Here is a 25,819-nt window from a genome sequence, read left to right on the forward strand (position 1 = left end):
TAAAGGTTCTGGACAAGAATCGAATTTAATTGAAGAGGATTGCAATTAGGTGGACTTTTCCATACTAAGTTGTACACTTGAGTTGATAGCCTTTCTCTATGTGTAATGCGTTAAACATGACATGATTGACTAGCTTTCTAGGGTTTGATTGCATGTTTGATAGGATTAATCTAGGTGCTTTCGCTTAGGTTAATTAGCATTGAAAAGTAAAAAATGGGAATTCATTTGCTTTCGAATGTTTCACATGATCAACTCCTCTCTCATGACTTGGAAGAACAATTATAGGGTTTGAATCGAATTTGATTACATGGAATTAATTTTGATCTTTGTTCCTTATGTTTCACCCTTGTATATATGTTTTTACGTTTTCTTTATTTTATTTATTTTAATTTTAATTTTAAGAATCCTAATCCCCCCCCCCCTTATTTGTGTTTACTTGTATATATTTATTCTTTATTTTATTTTTGTAAATAATACTTTATTATTTTAATTCTTTATTTGTTTATACAATTGTATATATTTATATTCTTTATTTTATTTTTGTAAATAATACTTTTCTTTATTTGTTTCACAATTACAAGTGTACCCTCAATCCCCGGAATAGAACGATCCCTATTTGCTTATACTACTAACGATATTTTCAGGGTTAAATTGCGCGCTTGCTTTAGCGACATCAATTTTTGGCGCCGTTGCCGGGGATTGAAAAATCACTTGTTAAATTGTGTCATTTATTGTATATATTTGTTGTATATAAATTGTTTAAAACTTAGTTTAAATATTATTTATATTATTGAACACGAATTTTAATTGTAGGTTGTAAATTGAGAGGAATAGGTGAAGTCTCTTTTGTTAATATTGGCCTAAACCCCTTATTGGTACCTAGCTCAGGTCCCTTAAGGTTGAGGGCGGCCTTTATTAACACTTGTTGAACTGTCTTCACACTTATGAACTTTTTCATCTTAGTAAGTATAGTCTATGTGGAATGGTGTCTAGGAAGGGGACAACGTTCATGACGGGTTTTTGAATCCAGAAGTGCTTGCAAATGGGCCTAAACCACTATGTGGGAGTAGCTCATGCCAAAATGGATTTTTCCTCTTGTGTTCGTCCTCCCCACCTGGCCATTTCAGTAAGGTTGCCCAAACGATTTGAAAGGGAGTTTGTGTCTAGGCGACTATACTTGGGCCGCACGTCCACTTGATTTACCGCTTGGAATTTGATTCGATATCAATAATGTTTATAATAAAAGAAATACTTGTGAATACTCTATACGTGTAAATTATTTTGTTGTTTCACACTTTAAACTTGTAAAAATACTTTTCACGTTTTATACTCACTTGAGTACTTAACTTGTGTCTTATGTACAATATACTTGTTAATTATACTTGTAGTTTGTAATTAATAGTTATACTTGTTTTTATTTTGTATTTCTTTGTTAATTATAGTTACTAACTTTATTTAATGTAGGTACCGTCTGGCTGCAAGACGTAAAATACAAGCGCTACTTGGGAGGCAACCCAATTCAGAATATAATCAGATTTGCTTTCTCTTTCCCTATGTCTTTTTATTTTTCAATTTTTCTCTATTGTTTTTATTTTAGGATTTGTTTTCGTAAATGTCTTCTATCTATGCTTACTTATTTCATTGCATGCTTTTAATTGATTACATTGAAGATAATGCAATATTTAAGTGTGGGGGAAGAGATTTATATTTTTGTCTTTCATTTTGAGTCCTATATATATTTATATTTGTCTTTTATTTTTTGAGTCCTTTATATATATATATATAAAATAAAAAAAAATAAAAAAAAAAAAAACTGCATTCATTCAGTCTTATTAAATTCAGCTATTTACAAAAAAAAAAAAAAAAAAAAAAATAATAATAATAATACTCTAAACTAAGCCATGTCTGCATCTTTGTAGGAGTTGAGGCTGAGCTCAAGGGAAATGCGAGAGTCACCGCCATAGCCGCTACCTCCCTCGGAAGTAGTCTTCATGTTGCCAAAGATGTCCTCACCATGCATGGGGAATAGTGGAAGGGTTTCAATCTCCTGGTGATCTCCTCCTCGTTGTTCCATGAAAGATTGTCCTCCTGTTGTGCCAAAGGAGGTAGTACTGGTATTAGTGTTGAAGGGTGAGGAGGAATATGGGTCAACACCATAGCCGACACGTGACCCAAAGTTTAGATCAATGGATCTACCATCATCAGTAGAACTAGTGGATCCAAAATTGAGATCGAGAGATCCACCAACCGGAACGTTCCGAAATTCCTTCAACTTCTGCCTCTCACGAGCCTTGAGGTTCTGGAACCAAAAGAAGACGTTCTTGTCCTCGATCTGCCCATACTGTTTCAGATGAAGGCAGATCTCTTGAATCTGCTCTGGAGTTGGGTACTTAAAACCCTTATCATAGTAAAGGCCCTTGAGGATTCTTAGTTGAGGAGGTGTGGGAGCCCACCGGTTATTAGTCCCTGCTGCTTGGTTGTTTCCTCCATCCTCGATTTGTTGCTGGGTCTATTGCTCCATTAGTTGCAGAGTTCGTGGTTCCATGTTGATGAAGAAAGGATTTGAGTTTCGAAAGAAAGGCTGAAGGGTTGAGAGAGAAAGGCTGGAACTCGGAAGAATTTTCTTTTGGAGTGAACAGTCGCTCAGAATGCACCTATTTATAGAACGAGTGAGCAGATCTCCACCGTTGGATCGACGATCTCTGATATTAAATCGACGCGTTGGATTAAAGTCACCCGAAAACACGGAAAAGCTGTTGGCTCGTGAAGGACACGTGGGGGAACCAAACTGATCTCGAGGAGCTGTGACAGATAAGCTACAGCCGAAAGCAGGTTTAATTGCCGTGAATCAAGGAAAAGAAAGGACGCGTGGGGGAATCAAACGAATCTCGAGGATCCGTGACAGACAAGCTATAGCCGAAAGCATGCCATAAATCCAGGAAAAGAAAGGAATATTTACACGTGGGGGAGTTTCTTGGGCCGTGAACTATCATAACTCTTCTCCTTCCCGGAGAAGCTTTGTTAAAACCGTGTGCCTATTGAGATTTCTACCCTATTTTGTGCTTTACATATACATCCTTTTTTGTCTCTTCCAGATTTTACTAAGGTTTGTCTAAGCGTGCAGTTTCAAATTCCTTCTACTTCCTCATGGCTCGAACCAAGGTTACCCCTCGCAGGGGCGTCAATCAACGCCGTGTTCTCTCTTTGGAAGAAGAAGGTCGTCAAGCGGCCACTAGAGCTGGGCTTACTCGTCCATGGGACCATCGTCCTATCCGTGAGCGTACCCGCAGTCCCCCTCCTTTGCCTCGTCGCTCTCCCAGACTGCATCCCGGAGAGTCTTCTTCCTCACCAGCTGCTCGTGCTCCTCGGCCTGTGGCCACCCTGGAAAGCTTGTCGGATTCGATTGATGATTTGCGCTCCTCTCTCCGCGATGGTATTATGGTGACAGATTGGAGAGTCAATTGCATGATCGATTACATCTCTGAGATGAACTGCTCTTTGATCCGCTGTCACACTGCAATAAACAAGCTTGCTCAGGAAGTCAATAACTTGCAGAGTTATCCTCCTGGGTTTCCTCGCAAGGACGCTACTGTATCACACCATGAAGACCCTCCTCCGGAGGCTGAAACCAGCAAGAGGGCTGCCACTCGCCCGCATACCGCTCCTCCAAAGGAGTAAATTGAGGTACAAGTCTAGGCTGAAAGACTTTAAACATTAAGCGCTGCATGGGAGGCAACCCATTTCAACTGTAGCTGTGGAGGAGCCATCAAACGCAGATTTGCTTTCTTGAACTCTTCCTTCTATTTTATTTTCATGAATTTTAGGTTGTTTTAGGTTTCGTTGTGTTAATTTTCTCTTCTATGCTTGATTTATGCTTTGCATGATTTATATTTGTTTATACATTGAGGACAATGCATGAATTAAGTATGGGGGAAGGGTTATTGCTTTATTGTGTTTTTAGTAGTTAGTATATAAAAAAAAAAAATAGTTGATGTTGGATTGTGTTTTTTGTGTTTTTAATTGATGTTGTGATACACTAAGGTATATTGGATTAAACATAGTCTTGAAAAAGGGTAGCTGTTTCAGTCCCATTGCACATCGAGACTCCCTGTTCCCGTACCTAAGTGTTGAAATTAAATTATTTAAAAAAAAAAAAAAATTTGGTTACTTTTGTTTTGTTTTTGAGTCTTAGAATGCCCTTTCAACTGTCTAAGATGATTCTATATCTCTAAAATCATGATTAAAAGAGGATCACAAAATTGAGATGATTTTTAAAATGGTATTCTTTGGTTAATTGAGATATATGAAAAATGCATGCATGTGTAGTGGATATGGATTTCGTAACCTTGGTACAGAATATGAGCATGTTAGGATGAGTTTTGATTCATAAAAGCCCATGTGAGATATTTGAGCCATGTCCCTTTTTCTTGGAGTGATAATTGAAAAATATATTCTTAATTTCTTGGCGATGTTTTGATGATCTCATTACTCTTTCATTTGATTGATTGCTTGCCATAGATTAAGTTTGATGGACTAGAGAATGCTAGAATTCGCTCTTGTGCTTGTTGAGACGTTTGTCAATACATGGCCCTGATTCTGGAAGGGATAGAGGCAACCTAGGAATTATCACCATTGCCAAATAAGCATGTGTCCCTATTTGTGCCCGTCATGGGACTCCCTTAGATAAACCCTTTGAGCTTACATTAAGCCTTTTCTTTCATCACCCTTAAATCCTTAACCCTGAACCTTAGTATAGCTACACTCCTACCCTTTGTTCTAAAAACTTAGTGGAGCTATATTTTGGGACTTTACTTGAGGATTTGGCATTGAGAAAGAAGATTGAGAAGAGGTGAAAGTTCAAATGTGGGGGTAGACTTGTCCATGAGAAAAAAAAAATTATGTGAAAGCCGTGAAAAAGAAATGAAAAAGAAAAAAAATGTGTACGGCTAGAAAATTAAAAGAAAGAAAAGAAAAAATGTATATGGATTTTAGTCCTCCATACTTGGTGAGTTTGGAGTTTGTTTTGAATTGAAGACCCACTATTGGAAAATTTGGTCTTTGTCCAATTCACTAGTTCGAGGGAAGTTTAGAGTGAAGATTGGGCCTAACATGAAGACATTTGGCCCTTTCATAAAACCTCTATGGGATGTGACGTTTTGATATATCTTGGTGGATTTCTAGAAGTCTCTACATCTACATGAGCTCTGCTAGGTTTTTAGGACACTTTGTGAAATTCCTTACCTTTCGTTTCTTAAAACCTTGAGCCTTGGCCCCATTACAACCCTAAATAAGACCTTCTTGATCCTTAAGATGGGACAGCCTTTGATTTGTGGAGATGAGTTACAAGAGTTGAACCTATGGCTTGGGTCCATCCGTGCAAGTAATTGATATCCTTCATGAGATCTTTTCAAAAAAAAATTATATTCACAAAGTGCTTTTCGTTTCTTATATATGTGAGCTATTTGATTGCCTCAAAATATTTTCTCTCACATATAATTGAGTGATTATAAGCTTTTAAGCATTGTCTTGAATTCTGAGAGAAGAAAGAGTGGATATATCTTGTGAGGATATGAATCATACTTGTTCGAAGCATGCTTAAAAGAAACCATCACCATTATTACAACCAAGTCCTACTTGTGTATGTGTGGATTATATGTTTCAATTAACTCTCGAATGCCTAACATTGAATCTTGGTTGAGTGCTAATCTTGATGTTGTGAAAGTAGGAGATTTCTGAGACAAAAAGTTGAAGGGCAATAGAGTCATTGTTTTTGTAGAGTCTTTAATTTTCGTTGAGTCTTAGTGTGTGTCTTAGTGTGATTTTGCTAAGGGACTAGCAAAAGCTAAGTGTGGGGGAATTTGATAGGAGCATTTTAATGCGACGTTTTACTTGCTTTTCCCTACATTTCTTGCGTTATTTCCTTATTAAAACCCTGTTTAGGAAAGTTTTCATTCTTTGATTGGGAAAGTTCCTATTTGTAGAAAGTTTCTATTTTTATAGTTTCTATTTATCATTTTTAGTAAGTTGCCATTTTTCATTTTAGGAAAGTTTCTATTTTTCTTATTAGTTTCTATTTTTAGGACCTCCAAGCAAGTGGAAAATCTTGAGGAGGAAAATCAAAGTTGCAAGCAAGTGGAAAATCTTGAGGAGGAAAATCAAAGTTGCAACCAAGTGGAAAATCTTGAGGAGGAAAATCAATTCAAGTTGAACAAGTGATAAACAAGTGGGAAGATATTTTTTACAAATTTGTCTAACATATCTAGCCCTTCATTTATGTTCATCTCCACCCTCCCATTCATCATTTTTTGGGCTATAAATACACTTCTCCTCTCACTCTCAAAATACCAATTCCTTCATCCATTCCATCTTCTTTGTCTCTCCATTTCCTTTCCATTTTCCTCAAATACACATTCCTTCATCCATTCCATCTCCTTGTCTCACCATTTCCTCTCCATTTTCCTTAGTCACCATTTCCTATACCAATTCCTTCATCCATCTCATCTTCTTTGTCTCTCCATTTCCTTTCCATTTTTCCACATATTTCCTTCATCAATTTCATCTTCTTTGTCTCTCCATTTCCTTTCCATTTTCCTTCTCCATTCTCTAGTTGCAAAGTTCTGCGTTTTCAAGCAAGGAGAGGAAGAAGAAGAAGGAGCCGTGAAGATCATATCCTCCACCATCCACCTTGAAGGCTTGCTTCCAAGATTCAAGATCCAACCATCTAGCTCTCCATCTCCATCTCCCCTCACGGTGTAATTCATTCTTTTTCCTTGTAATGATCTTTTGTTTTCCTTGTTTGAATTCATATGAACTTGTTTCTAGTTAACAATAATGTTTAGGGTAAAGTTTAAACCCAACTTCTATGTTTAAATAAAGAATTTCGAATTCTATAATTGTGATTCTAAGTTGCTTATGTGAGTTTGTTCGATTAAATTTGCTTTACAGAAAACTTTTATATGTTTATCTTATTTGGGTCGACACTTATAGGATTTGCATGTAATTGGTGCTAGGTTTAAGAACATGAAATCGACTTTTCGTTTTGTGTAACTTGAATCAAAAGTAGTAAAGGTTCTGGACAAGAATCGAATTTAATTGAAGAGGATTGCAATTAGGTGGACTTTTCCATACTAAGTTGTACACTTGAGTTGATAGCCTTTCTCTATGTGTAATGCGTTAAACATGACATGATTGACTAGCTTTCTAGGGTTTGATTGCATGTTTGATAGGATTAATCTAGGTGCTTTCGCTTAGGTTAATTAGCATTGAAAAGTAAAAAATGGGAATTCATTTGCTTTCGAATGTTTCACATGATCAACTCCTCTCTCATGACTTGGAAGAACAATTATAGGGTTTGAATCGAATTTGATTACATGGAATTAATTTTGATCTTTGTTCCTTATGTTTCACCCTTGTATATATGTTTTTACGTTTTCTTTATTTTATTTATTTTAATTTTAATTTTAAGAATCCTAATCCCCCCCCCCTTATTTGTGTTTACTTGTATATATTTATTCTTTATTTTATTTTTGTAAATAATACTTTATTATTTTAATTCTTTATTTGTTTATACAATTGTATATATTTATATTCTTTATTTTATTTTTGTAAATAATACTTTTCTTTATTTGTTTCACAATTACAAGTGTACCCTTAATCCCCGGAATAGAACGATCCCTATTTGCTTATACTACTAACGATATTTTCAGGGTTAAATTGCGCGCTTGCTTTAGCGACATCAGCTATGCATGCTTGTAGGATGATCTCAGGTTATGTAAATACTTTCGGCCGCATAGCCATTGGTTGCATGTTCAACTCTATCTAGGATCTTTGTGTAGTTAAGAAATTTGGGATTCCTTGTAAACCTCGTTGTGCACCCCGTATCATAGAGGTAAATTGGTTGGGTTTAAATTAATATGGATGGGGCATGAAAAATGAACTCACCAAGTGCGGGTTATGGTGGGGTTTTTCAAGACTATAAGGGTGAGCTTCTTGGTGCTTTCTCCTCCAATTTAGATATCCCAAGCTCAGTTGCAGCTGAAGTAATGGCGGTAATCAAAGGTATTGAGTTGGCTTGGGTTCGTGATTGGAAGCATGTTTGGTTAGAAGTTGATTCATCTATTGTTCTCACATTCCTTCACTCTCCTCATATGGTGCCTTCGCAGCTTCGAGTGGAGTGGGGTAATTGTCTTCATTGGGTTTCTCAGATGCACTTTCGTTCTTCACACATTTATAGAGAGGGTAATCAAGTTGCTGATGCTTTAGTTAATTTTGGTAATTCTTTGTCTGATATGATTTGGTGGGATTCGATTCCACAATTTGTAATTTCTTTTTGTGCACGAGACCGTTTAGGTTTTCCTAATTTTTGTTTTAACTAGTTTGTAGTTCTTTAGTTGTTCTTGAAGAGGCATGTCTCTTCCATCTTTCGAGGGGTAAGGTTGTTGTCTTCCCCTTGCCCGTCTTGATGTTCTCGTTTTTCTTTTTCTTTCAATAAATTTCCCTCGTTCTGTTGAGATTTCCTTAAAAAAAAAAATAATAATAATAATAATAATGAATGAGGATGTGTTTCTAAACTCTTTTTTTGTTTGTTTGAAATAAGGGCTGGTGCAGCTGCCCTCAGGTCTTCAGTAATGAAACTGTTGAATACAATTGGGGGGGACATAAAGCGTAAACCCCGAATAATTAGCAACGAGAGAACATCCCGAATAATAACAGGAACCTCCACTAAACTTATGTATTCAAACAGGCACTAACTAGCAAGGGTTGACAAACCAGATATCTGGGCAACTCCATTTGCTTCACAATAGTGACACAACTGAAAGATAAAGCTCATACAAACCCATAAAGCAATTAGACCTGCTCTCCCATAATGTTGTCGACTAGAAACACCTCCAGCGACCCTTCGTTTCATCATACCACTAGGGGATCGGATTGCGCCCATTTGATAATGACTCGCCACTTCTCTAATAATTACTTATTATATATACATGACTTTACATGAAATAATTGTCGAGTGAACAAATAATGATTAAAACATTATTTAAATAAGGGAAAAATTCACCAACGGTGTCTGGACACTTAGGGGACTTTCACAATGATACCTGAACTTACAAAGTTATCAATGTGATACCTGGACTCATTTTTTCATATCAACGTCGTACCTACGACCAATTTCCGTCATGGAGCCGTTAAATTTTGCACGTGCAATGCACGTGAGTCACTTAATGAAGACAAAAAACCGATTTACCCTCAAGAAAAATTCACCAATGGTGTCTGGACACTTAGGGGACATTCAGAATGATACCTGAACTTACAAAGTTATCAATGTGATACCTGGACTCATTTTTTCATATCAACGTTGTACCTACGACCAATTTCCGTCACGGAGCCGTTAAATTTTGCACGTGCGACGTACGTGAGTCACTTAATAAAGACAAAAAGACTGATTTACCCTCAAAAGGTTTTTTTTTCCTTTTCTTTTCTTTCTTTCTTTATTCTTCTTCTTCTTCTTTTTCGGTTTCTTTATTCTCTCCTTCTTTCCTTTCCAACACCACCGCTTTCGGAGAACCCACCATGGAATATGCAGGAAGAAAAATGGGGGAGAGCCACAACAACCTCCACCACCGCGCAATGACGTCGTCCTCTGCTGCTTCTCGATTGGGTTTGGGTATAAGGACTGCTTCTTCCTCCATCGCCAGCGAAATTGCGGGGGTTCGAGGCCACATTCTAAAGGCCACCGACCGGAAGGACCGCCACAGCAAGGTCTACACCGCTAAAGGCCCCAGGGACCACCGCGTCCGGCTCGTCGCCCACACCGCCATTCAATTCTACGACGTGCAAGATCGGCTCGGATACGACCGGCCCAGCAAGGCCGTTGATTGCGTCATCAAGAAAGCCAAGGCCGCAATCGACGAGCTGCCGCCGTGGAACCCGAACATCAATTTCTGTTCAGACAACATCTTCTCCGACGGTGTTGATATCCGCCCCGTAGGACACGCAGAACGCGAGCCTCCATTTCTCGATGGTGGAGACTCCGAGTTCTTTGTCTGCTAATCGCCGAGGCGCAATGGTGGGTAGCAGCGGAGTGGTGGAGCTGGTGAATCAGAACAGCTCAAATTTTCTGCAAGTGAGGATGGTGTGGAGGCCGAAGTTGTTAATCTTTGGCTGCCTACAATTGCTTCTGATCGAAGTTTGGCTAAAGGCCGAAGTTGTCTGCTAGACCGATGAAGTTGCAGGTGAGGATGGTGTGGAGGTGGTGTTGCATGTCGGGAACGACGGAGAGGATGGCAGGGTGGGATTGGAGTTGTGATTTGAGAGTGGAAGGCTGGCAGGGTCTAAGTTTCTGATCAATGATATATAAAAGGGGGTCAGAGGAGAGAACGAGAGTGGTGGTGGCTAAGTCGTCGGTGGCAGGGATGAACTCAAAGTGAGAGGCGAAGCCTCAGTGCAATTTCAATTTGCTATAGGATTTGAAGTGGGGGGAACCATAAACATCTGCGGTGCATGAAGGTGGATTGAAACACAGCGGCGGTGTTTGATTGGCAATCGGCTGTGGGAATCGGACAAGCATGATGATTTGAATCTTGATGATTCAAATCAGGGGAAGAATAAACCAAAAAAGAAGAAGAAGAAGAAAGAAAGAAAGAAATAAAAGGAAAAAACAAAAAAATTTGAGGGTAAATCGGTCTTTTTGTCTTCATTAAGTTACTCACGTGCAAAATTTAACGGCTCCGTGACGGAAATTGGTCATAGGTACGATGTTGATACGAAAAAATGAGTCAAGGTATCACATTGATAGCTTTGTAAGTTCAGGTATCATTCTGAAAGTCCCCTAAGTGTCCAGACACCGTTGGTGAATTTTTTCCTAAAACAAACTGATGGCAGAATGTCTTTTTTGCCCTCATTTTTAGGCTCACGTAAGTCACACGTGCTTACAGCTGACGGAGACGTGACGGAAATTCGCCAGAGGTACAATTATAATACGAAAAGTAAAGTCTAGGTATCACATTGACAACATTCATAGTTCAGGTATCATTCTGAAAGTCACCAAAGTGTCCAGACACCGTTGGTGAATTTTTCCCTTTAAATAAATTAGAATAATTTAAAATGGACATGGGAGAGACTAATGACACGTTTACTTACTTGGAATGGAAAATAATCATGAATCGGAGACAAGTGGAATGAGAGAAGAAAGGAATCGGTATTGATTCGGGAGGAATGATTCCTAAACCCATCTCCTCCCTTCGTAATCGAATTCCTGAGTATTCAGGAATCGATTCCTGATAAGGAGGTGAGACCTACATCCATTCTGATTCCTTCATGTGTTAGTAAATGCAGAAATTCTTTTACCCGGAATCATTCTGATTCCTTTATATGTTAGTAAACGCAGGAATATTTTTACCCCGTAATCATTCCCTTTCCTTCCAAGTAAGTAAACGTGCCCTAAAACCTTATGAATTATTGTAAATGATTCCGATACTAGATACATTAATGATCTGCAGTCCTCATTATCTTAACTGATGCCCTAATGATGATGAACAATGCCTGCCCTAACTAGCTGTTACAGAGTACTTTTTTCTCCGACTCACAGACACAGCACTGTGGCACAGGCCACAGGCTGCTCAAAGCAGAAATTACTAGCCCTAGTTTTCTCAGAGAAAGTCCATGGTCATAATAAATCGAAATCCCACCTTTTAAGCTCGAAGGAAGTTTCCACTTCCAGCTAGCCAAAGAGCTATGAGAGACAACAGGTATTAAAGTGCTATAGAAATATATAGATGCCGTGGACTGTGGTAGACTAGTAAGCCAAAGTCTGAGTCTGAGAGACCATGTTCCTTGCCAGAGTGACAACCTAGCTAACCTTTGCGTTTTTTCTTTCCAATATTCATTAATTCATTACTCACATTTAGTCATGGATGAACTCTTTTAGTGGCTCAAAGAACTAAGGCAGTGAAAGCTAGCTTAGGTTTTACATTAAGCAACAAATGGATCATGAGGAGCCTCAAATTCTAGAACACAATAACTTTAAGAGTTTTCTCAATATGCGATCAATATGATTTAAACATGAACAAAAAAATTTCAAAAACACCAAGGGGAGAGAAAAAAAAAATTAAAAACCTAAAAGAAAAAAACTGCGATTTTAAGAAAAAAAGTGACGTAACTTTTTTAATTTTTACTTGCAATTTTGAAGCCATAAATTTGCTTAATTAAGTTATAACGTGCGTAATGATAAGTATCTATAAAAAAACGGATAATTCTTAAGTTCACCCCTTGGGTGAATGAGCATATTCACTATTTTTTTTTAGGGCAACGGAAGACTAATCCATTGATCGAAATCATGACGACCTTACTCGGTCAAGCATGAAGGGTACAAGCACCCCTCATATTACAATGCAAGCTCAGTAGAGTACTAAAATCCATAACAGAAACTCCAAAAAAGACTAAAATCCTAAAGGAACTGCTGAAAATAAAATACAGAATTGAAAAAACTCCCTAACCCTACACTGTCCTAAAATGGAACCACTGGTCTGAACATTTTGACGCCTAAGACCCAATTGGTGTACGTCGCAACACTCAACACAGCCACAACAACATTCGAGTAAACAGCACAGGATAAAGAGCAGGATAGGCCACTTCCCAGAAATCCCAAAACCATGCCCGACCCAAGTGTTGGAGGAAAGGGGAACTGAACCAAATAGGCCCAGTTCACCAGCCTACACCTGCAGCCCAAATCGGTTGAGGCCCAACAGCCCACTACCCAAACCCTTCGCCTCCCACCCCCAGATCAACCAGTTCTGGCCTTGCAGAAGATGTGGCCTCCGCCCATCACCGCTCCGGTGGCCGTCCACGGTTTTCCCCCATCAAGAAAGCCAGAAAAAAAAACCCCTTGGATCTAACTTGAGACCACCTGCAATCGAAAGAAGAAGACAAGATCCTACGCACGAAGCCTCCGGTGAAGCCCCGACAAGCTCTTCACGCCTCCACAGAAACCAGACCGGCGCTACTCACGCCCCCTGCAATTCGATGCCCTCCGATCAACGTCACAAAGCACCACCAAGCGTCACCCGTGCCTTCAAGCCTAGCACTGGATCGAAATCCCTGCCGCTGTTCACGTACCCGAAGAGAACGACGCCGTAAGACGTCCTCTGGCAGGCAGGATCAAATTGACGCCGCCGCCCTGCTGCACGAAACCCTAAGGCTCAGTATATTGAGCTCCGAAATTTCGGGTAATTGAAAGTTTGTGTTCTGGCATATTCACCCCTTTTTTAAATTAACGTATAATGACTATATAATTTTCTAATCTAACAATTTATGTTGTATAACGTAATACAAAAATTAGCTCTGTAAAAAATCAATCAAATTGAAGATTTTTTAGTTATTCATTTTTATGAAATGCATGAACGTTTTATCATAATAGTAGTGAGTAATGTTAGAACCATCCATTTGTTTGATTCAATTAGATAATTAAACGATTTCAGATTCAATTGATTTTTTACATAAATGATCTTTAAGGGCTAATTTAAGATATGCACAGTTGAATTATAAATTTGTTAAGTAAAAATAGTTAATCAACAATAAGGGTGGATAAGCGCGGTCACCCTAGAGGTGTACCTAAGAATTGTCTTAAAAACACATGCATGTTGTACGCCATTACCGGCAAGACTCAAAAGCTACAGAATTTCTAAGTTCATCATTTGAAGAACCCTCAAGCTTTTTATATAACTGTTGCATATAAAGGATGGCTTTGCTCTACATCACCAGCAAATAATCAATCACCAGCTAACTGGAGACTTATCTACCAGTTCCAATAACTTTCCAACAGATGGAAAACAAAGACAAGGTTAACAAAACTTCCCTATCTCATAATCTTTTGGAGTGGGGACGTCTTAAAAAACAATTTATACACTAACCAATAATCAAACTGGACAAAAGCATGTGCGATTTAGACAGGAGGATTGCGGGTTTGCTATATATCAAACCTAAAAACTAAAAACTTGAATATTAAGTAAATCATGTGGTGATGGAGATCGTAGGGGTTTCACAAGCACAAAGACAGCACAGCGCGCGGTGACTTAATTGGTCCCGTTGAGACCTCAGGGACCATAGCTTATCTCCCTCTTTCTTCTCGATGTCACAGAATTCTTATGTATTCGTTGGGTCGAGCTGAGCTTTCGAATTGTTCTGTTCATTATCACGAAATGAAATATATATATATATATATATATATATGGCCAACAGACTTTAAAATCATCTTTCACTGATGAAATGCAGCTAGCATATACTTGCTTGTGGGCATAATTAATTCCATTACTCATTCCATAACTCATCGAAGAATAAAAATCAAACTTATGTATCATAATAATTGTATGCATTAATATACACTTTTAGTGTGTGTGGCTGTGTGCTTTAAATTTTGGGTTTTTGTCTATTTATCCAATTTCTAAGGATTTTTTTTCCCACTTACTCTATTAAATTTTTTTTTAATTATCTCTTATTCAAAACACTCTAAGGAGCTCTTCTCAAATACCCCATTAAGATTTTTATTTTATTTTATTTATTTTTAATACCATTTTACTCTCACATTTTTTTTTAGAAAATAAACCATCTATTAATAACGTTACAGGTTACATATCATCGGATCCAACAAGAGGAACAAACATGAGCTATTAACCTATAACTAGACCTATGTATAACGATACAACCCCACCACCAGCATTTAGATGAACTGTTTTCACTCGTTCGGACACCGCGTCCCAAAACAACCAGACCACGTGTAAGGGTGATTCACCATCACGCTGATAACCAGAAAGCATCGACAAACGCCTAGAAACACCAAACCAACCAAGACACCAAACAAAGACAACGACACTACTTAGCAACACCCAAACCCTCGCTCACAAGAGGAGGGACTAATTTAAACAGTACAACCAAAAATCAAACAAGGAAAAACTAAGCAAACCGAAAGCAAAAGGCCACCAGAGAGACCTAAGAACAAAAGCCCAAAAGGGTCACGAAAGAGATCACTCAGGCCCATCTTCTTGGTTTGGACCAGCCCACCACTCCTCCTAGACCCATCGTGCACCATAGTCCTGCCACGTTCCGGCCAACCACATCGCTGTGTCGCCACGATCTGCACCGCTGCACCGTCTCCTCGATCCAAATTGCCGAGCCACGCTGGCGTAACCTGCATCACCACGGAAACACCATCCCCGAGCCAGGCCTCTCAATCCCCTTCTCCGTTGAGCAAGACCCATGGCACCGTCGATCAAAGAAGCTATCTGCAGGGATCAGTAAATCAACCTATGCCGCACGACCATCGCCCTCGCCACCATCCCAGCCAAACCATCTGACGAACCGGAGAGAATCCCTTAGACGAAATCCTTGGGCAGTAGATATCCCGTCCGGCAACAACCCCAAGACGACGGCGAGGCCGAACAAGAACAAATTGCAAGGGGAAAGACCGGCCTAGGGTTTCTCAGAGAGAGAGAAAACGTCGGGTTCCAACTAGGGCCAATATGATCTTATTTACTCTCACCCCTCTGTTACTTAGAGAGAGAGAGAAAAAAAAATGGAAGAGAGAAAAACCATATGAGACTTCGCCGGAGCCCAATCACCGGCTGCCTGATTCCGGCCAACTTTCTCCGAATGCCGGTCACCGGCCGCTACCCACCAGACTTTTCTGAAAACCTCACCGAAAATGTTTATTGCCCCCAACAGACATCTATTGCCCCGCAATAGAAGGGCAATAGACGTCCATTGCCCCCCAATAAACATCTATTACCTCCCAATAGAACTTTCGGTAGCCGGAATTGGAACTAATCTTCCTAAAATTAGACAAATAAAACTTTGATTAAAGGAAAAAAAAAAATTATATAAATTTAAAAACGTCTATTGCCCTCCAATAGACTTCTATTTCCCGCCAATATACATTCAAAAAAAAAATTTATTTCCTTCTGATTTCTGCACCCATGTCCTCTTCTCCTTTTCCGGTTGCAGTTGAACTCAAACCCGGTAGTCGGAGTCGAACTTAGACCAGCAAGGCTTAGAAGGCCGGGATTTCTTCGAGGCCGTGGAGCATGGATCAACGGCAAATGGGATTGGACGGCGAAGAGTAGGGCCCATGACTTCCGGCCTTGCATCGAGATCCGAGTTCTCTACCGGCGAGGTAGCTCCAATCGGAGCTTCTTCGTAGTCTTTAGGCAAGCCCGCTGTTAATGTTTAAGATTGAGCTGTAGCCCAAGTCTTTGTTAATACTGATCCGATGGGCGGACCGCTACTTGTAGTATTTTCAGAGCTTCCGCTACCTATCAAGTGAAATACAAAGTGGCGTCAGAGGGAGACCGGGTTGAGCGGTCTTCTATTCTCCGAGGCCTAAGTTAGTCAATGTATTTATGTTGACAGAATAGCTGTAGGTAAGTAGTGAGTGCATAATTAATGAGGAGAGATAAGAAACCTTTTATAGGTGGGGAAGAGGCTGAGCTCTTCCATGTTTTCGATATGGGACTGATGTGCTTCAGTTCCCAGCTTCTGGAGCTTCTGATGCTAACTTGGCGCTGCGCGTCAGCGGTGATCTGGGGGTGAGCCAGGGCTCAGGCTGTAGCCTGTTTGGCTGTGTTTCTGTAGATCACACAATTGGTGGTAGTTGGTACCGTTGGCTGTATCATGAGCGTGGCTCATTATAGATAATTATGCTTGCAAATGCTTATGTAAGTACACCCGCAGAGAGAGAGAGAGAGAAGAAGAAGAAGAAGAAGTCGACGTCGGCGCCGGTAGAGAAAGACAACAAGAAGTTGCCGGTAGAGAGAGAGAGAGAACGATGTTGGAGTGAAGAGAGAGAAAGAGCGCCGCCAGTGAAGTGAGAGAGAGAGAGAGCGCTGCTGGAGTGAAGAGAGAGAGTGTTGCTGGAGTGAAGAGAGAGAGAATGCATCGTGCGGTTGGAGAGAGGAGTTGAGTGGCAATGCTATAGTTTGTTAATTAAGTTGAGGGTAAAGTTGTCATTTTACTTTAAATAGGATTAGTGGGAATAAAAATCTGTTGTTAGGGTAAGTGAGATAACTTTGACTTATTTTGAGGCTTTTGGTCAAGGACCCTTAAATCTTAGATTCAATTCCATATATATTGTTTATTAAAATAAATTTGAAGAAAAATAAAATAAATGACAAATAATATAGTTATTGTTGGGCCAATGATATAGTTATTGTTGGGCCAATGACATATGTATAGGCCTCAATTAACTCCGGCATCTCCATGAACTCTTTAGATGAGTTGGTCATATTGTTTATAGCCCATGCCTAGCCAATATGAGCACTATATGCTTAGCCCATTTATAATTGACCAGTGACCACCCTATTCTAGTGCTTCTTAACAATAACAATAACAAATAAATAAATCTTGCATAATCCCAGAGTGGTAGTTCCCACTTCTTCGGGTTTGAAGGTGGATCTTGTGACCTACAACGATGGTCTCCATTCTCCAAAGAACTTATCTTGTATTCGGACGCGGCAGTCTTTATTCTAGTGTTAATTTATATCTATATCTATATCTATATTTATCTATATATATGCTACTATTAAAAGAAGAGTATTTGTTAGCCAAAATTAAAAATTTTAACATATTTAACCCTAAAAAATTAAAAAACTTTGAGAATAAATTAAATTATAAGGATAAATAAGACAATTATAAAATACATTTTTATTAAGAAAATTAAAAAGAAATGATTCCATAACTCTACTTTTCTCTCCCATTATTTTCTTTCCGTAATAACTACCACTGAATCTATTTTTTATGCAATAACTACCAACTTTTCTATTTAATTTTTTTTAACAACGGAATTTTTTTCGTACACTCGCAGAGCATGTGATTACAGACTAGTTTATTATTAAGAGAAGAGGCTTTGTTAGTCAAAATCTAAAATTTTGACAAAATTGTCCGTAGAAGATTAATAAACTTTGATAATTAATTAAATCATAAGGATAATTAAAACATTTACAAAATATATTTTTATTATTGAGATATGTTATTTGATTTCTATAATCGAGATATGTACCTAAGTAAGAGATACAAATTTATGGATTAGATTTCTTCTATTATAGGTATACCATAAGTAAGAGATATATGTTTACGGATCAATGTTTTTTTTTTAAAACAGGATATTGATTGCGTTAGATTCAATAGCCATAATAGGCTAGAGTCTGCCATGTACTTGAATAGGATACGGACAAATCCCGAACTCTATCAAGCAAATGCAAAATCATTACAAGTCTATTTTGAGCTCTCTATAAAGCGAGCTTATAAAACAAAGAACTACTCTGTATCTCCTAGGGCAAAATCATAAACTAGCCTCCCATTAGCCAGGCACGCAATTGTGGTACCAACAGAAAGCCACTTCCCAGCAAATAAATAGGAGCAACTCCTCATCCATAAGCCGCTTGACAACCAACATTATTCCAAATAATTACCAACTCCTGTAAAAGTCATGGTCCGAAACGATTGGTCCTAGACCATAAGTCAACCTGAAATCCCAAGAAGGTCCACATCTTAGGCCAGCCCCACTTTCATCACTAAGTGCCAAAAGAGGAAGGCAAGACACCCTCTCTACTGGCCCACAAAATTGGGCTCAACAACCCAAATTTGAGCCTAGGCCCCACTACAAGAAATCAGGTAATAAGTGAAGAAAGTATTTGCGAGGACCGATAATTCCTCGCCTAAAATTACAATTCGCAAGGAATACATGGTTGTCGCTTAGTTAAAAAATTGTGAGGAAAAATTCCTCACAAATTCTCATAGTTTACCAGGAAGTTTATAATTCCTCACAAAATCCTGGCAAATAATTTTGAAATTTGTCCCAATCTATTGGGCGGGACAAGATGGCGCTACCCCAAATTTATCTCACTCTCTACACCTATTCTCTCTATTGACTCGTCCCTCCGTCTCTCTCAATTTAAGGGCACTCTCTGATTCAAGGGGACTCGGTACAGCATTCTCAAAAAAAAAAAAAAAAGGGACTCGGTTCAGACTTCTCAATTTACCGTAGCTCTCTCTCTCTCTCTCTTTCTCTCTCTCGATGTAGACGTCCTTTTGCCTTACTTGTGGCAAGGCTCCGACATCGTTCTGGTTCCTCTAAATCCTTATTTGCTTCGCACTAGTTGGATCTCAAGATACTTTGCATTGTTTTCTGATCTATGGTAATATCATCGATTGTGTTGATTTTTGATTGTAATTTGGTTTTGTGCGAATTTGATTCAATTTGGGTGGATTTAGTTTGGGTCTGTATAGGACTCAAGATCTAATTTTGATTCGGTTTTCTTTCTAGATTTTCAGGGTTTGTGACTACACTGTTTCTATGGCGTCGAAGCCCATCTTGATTACCCGTTTTGCGGCGAAAGGTCGACCAGATCTCTTTCCTCTCCATCAACTCCTCCTCCTTCGCTCCGGTTCGCTCTCTCTCTCTCTCTCCCGTTCCATTTCGTTCTGGTTCTCCATTAATTTTGTGAATTGCTACAGGGGTTTGAACGGTTTAAATTAATGTTGATGTTTAGGTTGATAATTGCACAATGTTAGTCTTAGTTTAGCAAGATTGATACCCACATATACTGAAAGTATCAGATTTTAATTAAGGTTGTGAAGATATTGGACATTGCTATTAAGTGTGTTGAATATTGGCTTGTTTTGAATTCAATCAATTTATTGTGGTTTGTGGTTTTGAATTTGCAGGATAATTTTGTAGGAATAAAACTACTATTTTGTGGTAGCGGCATTTCATTTTGATTTAAGACCTGTTGTCCGTGGTAGGAATAAAGCTACAATTTTTTTGGAGAAAATCATTCTTCAGAGTTCAGAACAAATATTGCAAGAGGTAGTTTTCTTGTGGGATAAAGTTTGCATTGTTATGCTTTGTGGGTATCAGATTTCTCTGAAATATTGGATCTGAAATATGGAGGGTTATGCCAATATAGATGGACATGAATCCTGATAGAGCTTGTTAATGCTTTGCTTTTGTTAAACTGTTTCCTTTTCTTTTGTTTGGTTTGTTAAATAAAGTTTGGTCTTCATTTTAGTTACAGAAATGTGGTTTATTTGCAAACAAGGTTGATTACCCTGTGAGTACAACTATTTACTTCTGGCTGCCAACTAGGAATGTTTCAAGCCTTCATCGCATACCGTGTGCAGAAACATGACATTTCTACCTTGGAGAACCTCTAATGGTACGCTCTAATTATGGCTTATAACTGAAATATATATTGTGTGTGTGTGTGTGGATGAGACTTGAGTTAATTGGTTCCCTCTTGCTGATTTTTTTCTCAGCCATAGTGTTTGATTTTTCTTTTGACTTTGTATTAGCTTTTTTGCTCATTTATTTATTTATTTCTTGCTTTGTGACTCTTTGCAACACTTCGGAACTATAAATGTCTTGTAATGTCCTTAGAGAGTTAGGTGTATGTCAAAGCGAATGGTGATTTATTCTAAAATGTTTCAAAATCAATATGCCACGGCTAGTATCTATATGCAATGGTCATGTTAATTATCTTTGCTATTTCAATTGGATGTTCCTTTATGTAGTTTGGTGCAAGATAACTCTATTCATTCATCTGGAAATTTACTTAGATTTAATGTTACGTGGTTGAGCATATATATATAGGGCATGCACATGTTAAGACCAGATACAAAGCTGCTTTATAAGTTGAAGCTTTTGTTGGTTCTCTTGCAAGGGAAACAAGAGTTAAGTAGGTGAATAAAAAGAAAAGAGAGAAAACAGAGCATGTTTCTAAATTGATTAGTAGACTATGAGTTTACAATGTATTATTAAATTGTGTGGAAAGAAATGGGTTGTCTACTATTGCTTCAAGTAAGTCCAGATTATACTTTTGATTTGTAGGGCATGCATACCTTTGTGTTGCTTTTGATATTTATTTTGCTGCTAGTTGTGTGATTATGTTGGTGGCAAGACTCATACTATGCATTAGAGTCATTAAGCTTTATTGGTTATGTAGCTAATGTTCCATTCCACGCTCAGATGCAATACAAGCTCCTCAATGTGCTGCTTTCATTTATGCTGAATAGGATTTATTGTTCAAGCTAATATCATCCATAAAGTACCTACTTTTTGATAGGTTTTTGGTGGTGGTATAACTTTTGTTGTGGGTTGATCAATGTCAGATTATTACTAAACTTATGATATAAATTTTCTAAATTTGTTTGTCTGCTATGTAGTCATCTCTTTTCATTTTGCTGTAGGAGAAAATGAAGAAGAGGATGAAAGATTTCAGGGCAAAGCTCGTTGAAGAGGCATATCATTGGATACTCATCTTCAGTCATACAAGTGACTTTGAGTGACAAACTTCCAATAATAGTCGAGCAAAATTAAAAAAAATTTAGTGGATGATCTTTAACAAATTACAGGGTGTATTTTACTAGCAAAAACAATGGCATGCTTTGCACCAGGTTGATAATGTTGAAGGCATTGACATCCCAGGTGTCTTGGTATGGAGGATTTAAATTGATGCCTTGATTTTCATGGACCTCTACTTAGAGAGTATCTTTTGTATATGTTATTAAGGAACTGAACATCTTCCAAGATCTTTTGTTCTTGCAGTTGAAGAACTATATGTAATAATTATTCTTTATTTAATATAAGTCCAAAAGTGTTATTGATAATTCTTTAGTTATGCCTTTTATTTGTTGTTTATCTTCAATGCTTCCAGCAAGTAAAATAATAGCATATAAAAGAAAAATAGAATTGTGAAATGAACAACATATTCTTAACTATGAGGATACAAGAGCCTCACAAATATTAATACGAGAGGAATTTGTGTTCCTCGCAATTCTCAATTTGTGAGGAATATGTGTTCATTGCAATTCTTAATTTGTGACGAATATGCATTCCTCGTAGTTGTTCATTTGTGAGGAAATCAAAATTCCTCATATATAGTAATCCATGAGGGGGTTTAGGAGAGGAAAGTGTGCGACTACTTGATTTCCTCGCTCATCACTTTAAGCGAAAAATTTTGACTTTTTATGAGGAATTCTATTCATCACATTTTTTGTTTTCTCTTGTAGTGCCCATAGGCCATAGGCCAAACCCAAACCTGAGCAAGAATAGCAGCAACCCTAATCAGCCTCTGCCATACCATTGCTGCCACCGGCCAATTTTCCGGTGGCCGACCCTTCCTGCAGGACATCAGGCAGTCCCCGCCTCTCTGCTTACCGACCTAATCCTACCTACAAACTAGAAGCGTTGCAGAACAACGATTGCACCACAGCTGCCTATGAGTCGCTCGATTGGGTAGATAATTTCTTTGGATTCTACTCGCTTTCGTCAACAAACACCACTGCACCAACGTAAGTCCAAACTTACCAACAACTCAGTGCAGATGCCGCCCAAGATCGACTCCGATCCTTGATCCTGTATGCAAGGTCGTCAATCGATCAGAAGACACTGACCAACCCCGCCTCACTCCTAGATCGAAACAATCTTGTGTCGATTCAATATCAAATCTACCTCCACCTCTGAGGAGAAACCTAGAGACGGAAACGTACTGCCTGGCCCAGACCAACGCCGAATTCTGAGCCGCCATCCACTTGAAAACGGTTGAATTGTTGTGCTGCTGTCCACTTGAAAACGGATTAATGTTCTTCGATTACTATAATTGAGATATGTACCTAAGAGATAAATTTACGAATTAGTTTTCTTCTATTGTAGGTATAAATATTAATTGAGATACACATGGTGAGAAAAACTACCCATATATGAGGTATACTGAAATGCTGAATTTTTTATCTCTTAATACATCTACCACAAAAATTGCGTAATGTGTACCTTAGAACAAGGTTACAATAGTGGTTTGTCAACCTACAATACATATATATGTGTGTGTGTGTTTTCATTTCTAGGTTAAAAGTAAGTTAAGAATGAAATGTAAAAAGAAAAAATGAAGAAGAACAAGAAGATCAAAATGAACAAGAGCTACCATCCATGGATGGAAGGGGAAAAAAATCGAACACTAAAATGATCACAATCGTATAGCAGGGCCGACAAAAAAATACCTTGACCATAGAAAGCTTAATGTTAAAGAAGGAGAACCATGTTCATAAAAAACATGACATTAGCAATGCTAGCCATTTTTTAGTCAAATTTTAGCTAAAATAGCTCAAAAGTTATTTTAGCTAGCCACTTTAGAATTACGTCTGCATCAATGCTCTCTATATATTTTAGCTGGTTTTGAATTTATATTATTTTTTAAATGAAGATTAAATAGTTTAGATGTATTTATAAATTACATAAAATAACTTAAAATGAATGTTTTAAATTATAGAGAGCCTCATCCCGCTCTCTATATTTAGGAGCGAGATAGCTAAAAGTTATAATAGAGAGTCACTTAGGAGTCTGGTGCAACTGTTAAAATAGATAAAAAGCTAAACATGCTCTCCAAAATAGCTAAGGAGCCAAAATAGAGAGTCTGCTAAAAATGTTCTAATAGCCATAACCATAGAAGCTTTGGTGTTGAAGAAGAAAAGCATTATAAAAAAATTGCTTTAGAAAGATTCTAACTTATAGAAAACATCTATTAAATTAGAATAATTTTAGGAATGCTTTACATTAAATATGGTATTCAATGTCATATCAATTCCATAATTTTATGCTAGATCAATAAGAATAATTTAACAAAAATATACATCAAATATGATATTAAATTACTAATTAGATTGCTAATTAATTTTAATCCTATTAATTCTTGCCTTTTATGTGCAAAGACCAAGCTTAGAAAAATCGCTAGGCGCTAGTCGGGCGGTGGCCAGGGGACTAGCGCCCAGGCGGCGCCTAGGCGGTTTTTATTTTCTTAATTTTTATATCATATAATTATATATAAAATATATATAAAGACTTAAAAAGAGTTTAAAAAACTACTTAGAAGATTTTATATTTACTAGAATTTCTATTTCTTTTTCTTTTTTGAAAAGACAAAGTTCAATTCGTCTATCGTCTCTTTCATTCTATCTACTTTCCCAAAATCCCAGATCGATAACTCATCCTCCTCATCGTCCTAAGCATTGATCATTGAGATCTTTTGATCAATTAAACATGAGGTCATTAAGTGTTTCAGAATTCAAAGTTTCAATGAGATCTCAAATGTAGATGTAAAGATGAATTCCATTTATTTCGAAAATCATTAAGATCTCAGATCTAAATCATTTGATGAATTTCAACGCCTAAAACCGCCTAGGCGCCCGCCCAACCCGCCTAGGAGCCCGCCCAACCCGCCTAGCGCCTAGCCGCCCAACCCGCTTAGGCGCCCGCCTAAATCCTGTCCGCCCAATGCCTCCGATTACCCATTACTCGAGTCGGCCTGCTGCCGCCCAGCGCCTAGGCGGCCTGGGCTACCGTTTTTTAGAACACTGGCAAAGACATTCAATAAGGGCATATTAGTCATGTAAAAAAGAAAAATTGATGAGGGTTGAGTCAGCAAGATGGAAAAGGAAATAAATCTAAGGTGGCAGCTGAGTCATTGGACGGCAAGTAACAAAAAAATTGATGCGGACTACAATCAATATAGGTTCTAGCTTTTGGACTTTCATCAAATTAATTCTTAAAAAAAAAAAATTTAAAATACCCACAACCCACGTTTCTCTCTCCCATTTTCTTTTTTCTACAATAACCAACTCTTTTCTTTTTAAGAGCATCTCCAACAATGATACTTATTTTCCTAGCTAAAAGTGAAATATAATTAGTTAGCTATTGAGTTATGCTCCAGCAGAATACCTAAATCCCAAACTAAATTTAGGTTTTAGTTAAGGGAGGTTCTATTCAGACCTCTCAATTTGGTATTTGGACCTCTTCTAATTTTTGGAAATTTTTATTTCTTATTTTATCCCTTCTATAAATTAAAAAAATAATAATAAAAACTGCCTCTATTAATCATGTGTCCTCCTCAACAAAGTCAAATCCTCTTTCTTTCATTTGTTCAACCTTAGGTTCTTTATTCTTTTAATAGAAGGCTATGGAGATTGATCAATAAGTATTATTTTTCATTCTTTTTCCACCCAAGCTCTATGTAAACAATAATGTCTTCCATAATCATTGACTACTTGTTCTTGATTTTGAGATTGAATTGGGACTTATCAGCTAAGTATGTGGTTGGGTTAGGATTCAAATTGAAGGCTTGCCAAATCTATATTTATAATTTTATATAAGTTGAAACGATAATCAGAGAAAAACATGATATTGAATTGGGTTTAGTGAGCTCAGTACTTCCTGGGTCTGAGAAAGCGAGAGGTACCAAAATTGGATTGCTTCGCACAAAAAATTGGTCTTTATTTTGGTTTTTTGATGCATCAATAATGTTTAATGAGGCAAAGATTGAACCTTTTTGGAGGGAGGTGCAGTTTTGATGATGATGTGATGATCTTTTCTAAATTAGAATAAAATAGAGAATTTGTTACGCGCAAGAAAAAAATATGGAATATGAAAGCATGATTTGATGAATTTTTTGTTCATTTTGCTGCTCAAAAAGGAGGTTTGGCTTCCCGGATCCATGCCCAAAGACCAATTCTTGTTTTCTTTAAGGTCTCATTGCGAGGAAGATCAAATAAATGGGTTTGTGATAAATAGGAAATTCTTTCTCTTCTTCTTATTTCTTTAGTGGGTAAAATAGGAAATAAAATTTTACAAAAATTATAAGAGGTCTAAATAGCAAATGGGGAGGTCTAACTAGAACTGCCCTTTAGTTAAGTTCTCTCCATCTCTATCTAAATATAGCTAGAGAATTTAGCAAAAGTTAAATTTAATTTTTGTTTAAGTATTCTGTTGGAGTATAATTTTAGCCTA

At 37.8% G+C, this 25,819-nt stretch overlaps 1 protein-coding gene across 1 annotated transcript; it reads left to right on the forward strand.

Annotated features, from left to right (window-relative positions):
- The first annotated feature begins 9,627 nt into the window (after nt 1-9,627).
- LOC112176371 (transcription factor TCP4-like) lies at nt 9,628-10,050 on the forward strand. The gene has a single exon (XM_024314243.1). The coding sequence runs from the start codon at nt 9,628-9,630 to the stop codon at nt 10,048-10,050; it is 423 nt and encodes a 140-aa protein (XP_024170011.1).
- The last annotated feature ends 15,769 nt before the right edge of the window (nt 10,051-25,819 follow it).

The sequence above is a fragment of the Rosa chinensis genome, chromosome 7 (genome assembly GCF_002994745.2).
Source record: "Rosa chinensis cultivar Old Blush chromosome 7, RchiOBHm-V2, whole genome shotgun sequence".
Taxonomy (NCBI): domain Eukaryota; kingdom Viridiplantae; phylum Streptophyta; class Magnoliopsida; order Rosales; family Rosaceae; genus Rosa; species Rosa chinensis.

What these genes read in the sequence shown, in the direction of transcription:
- LOC112176371 (XM_024314243.1), top strand. Translation starts at nt 9,628, where the DNA reads ATGACGTCGTCCTCTGCTGCTTCTCGATTGGGTTTGGGTATAAGGACT.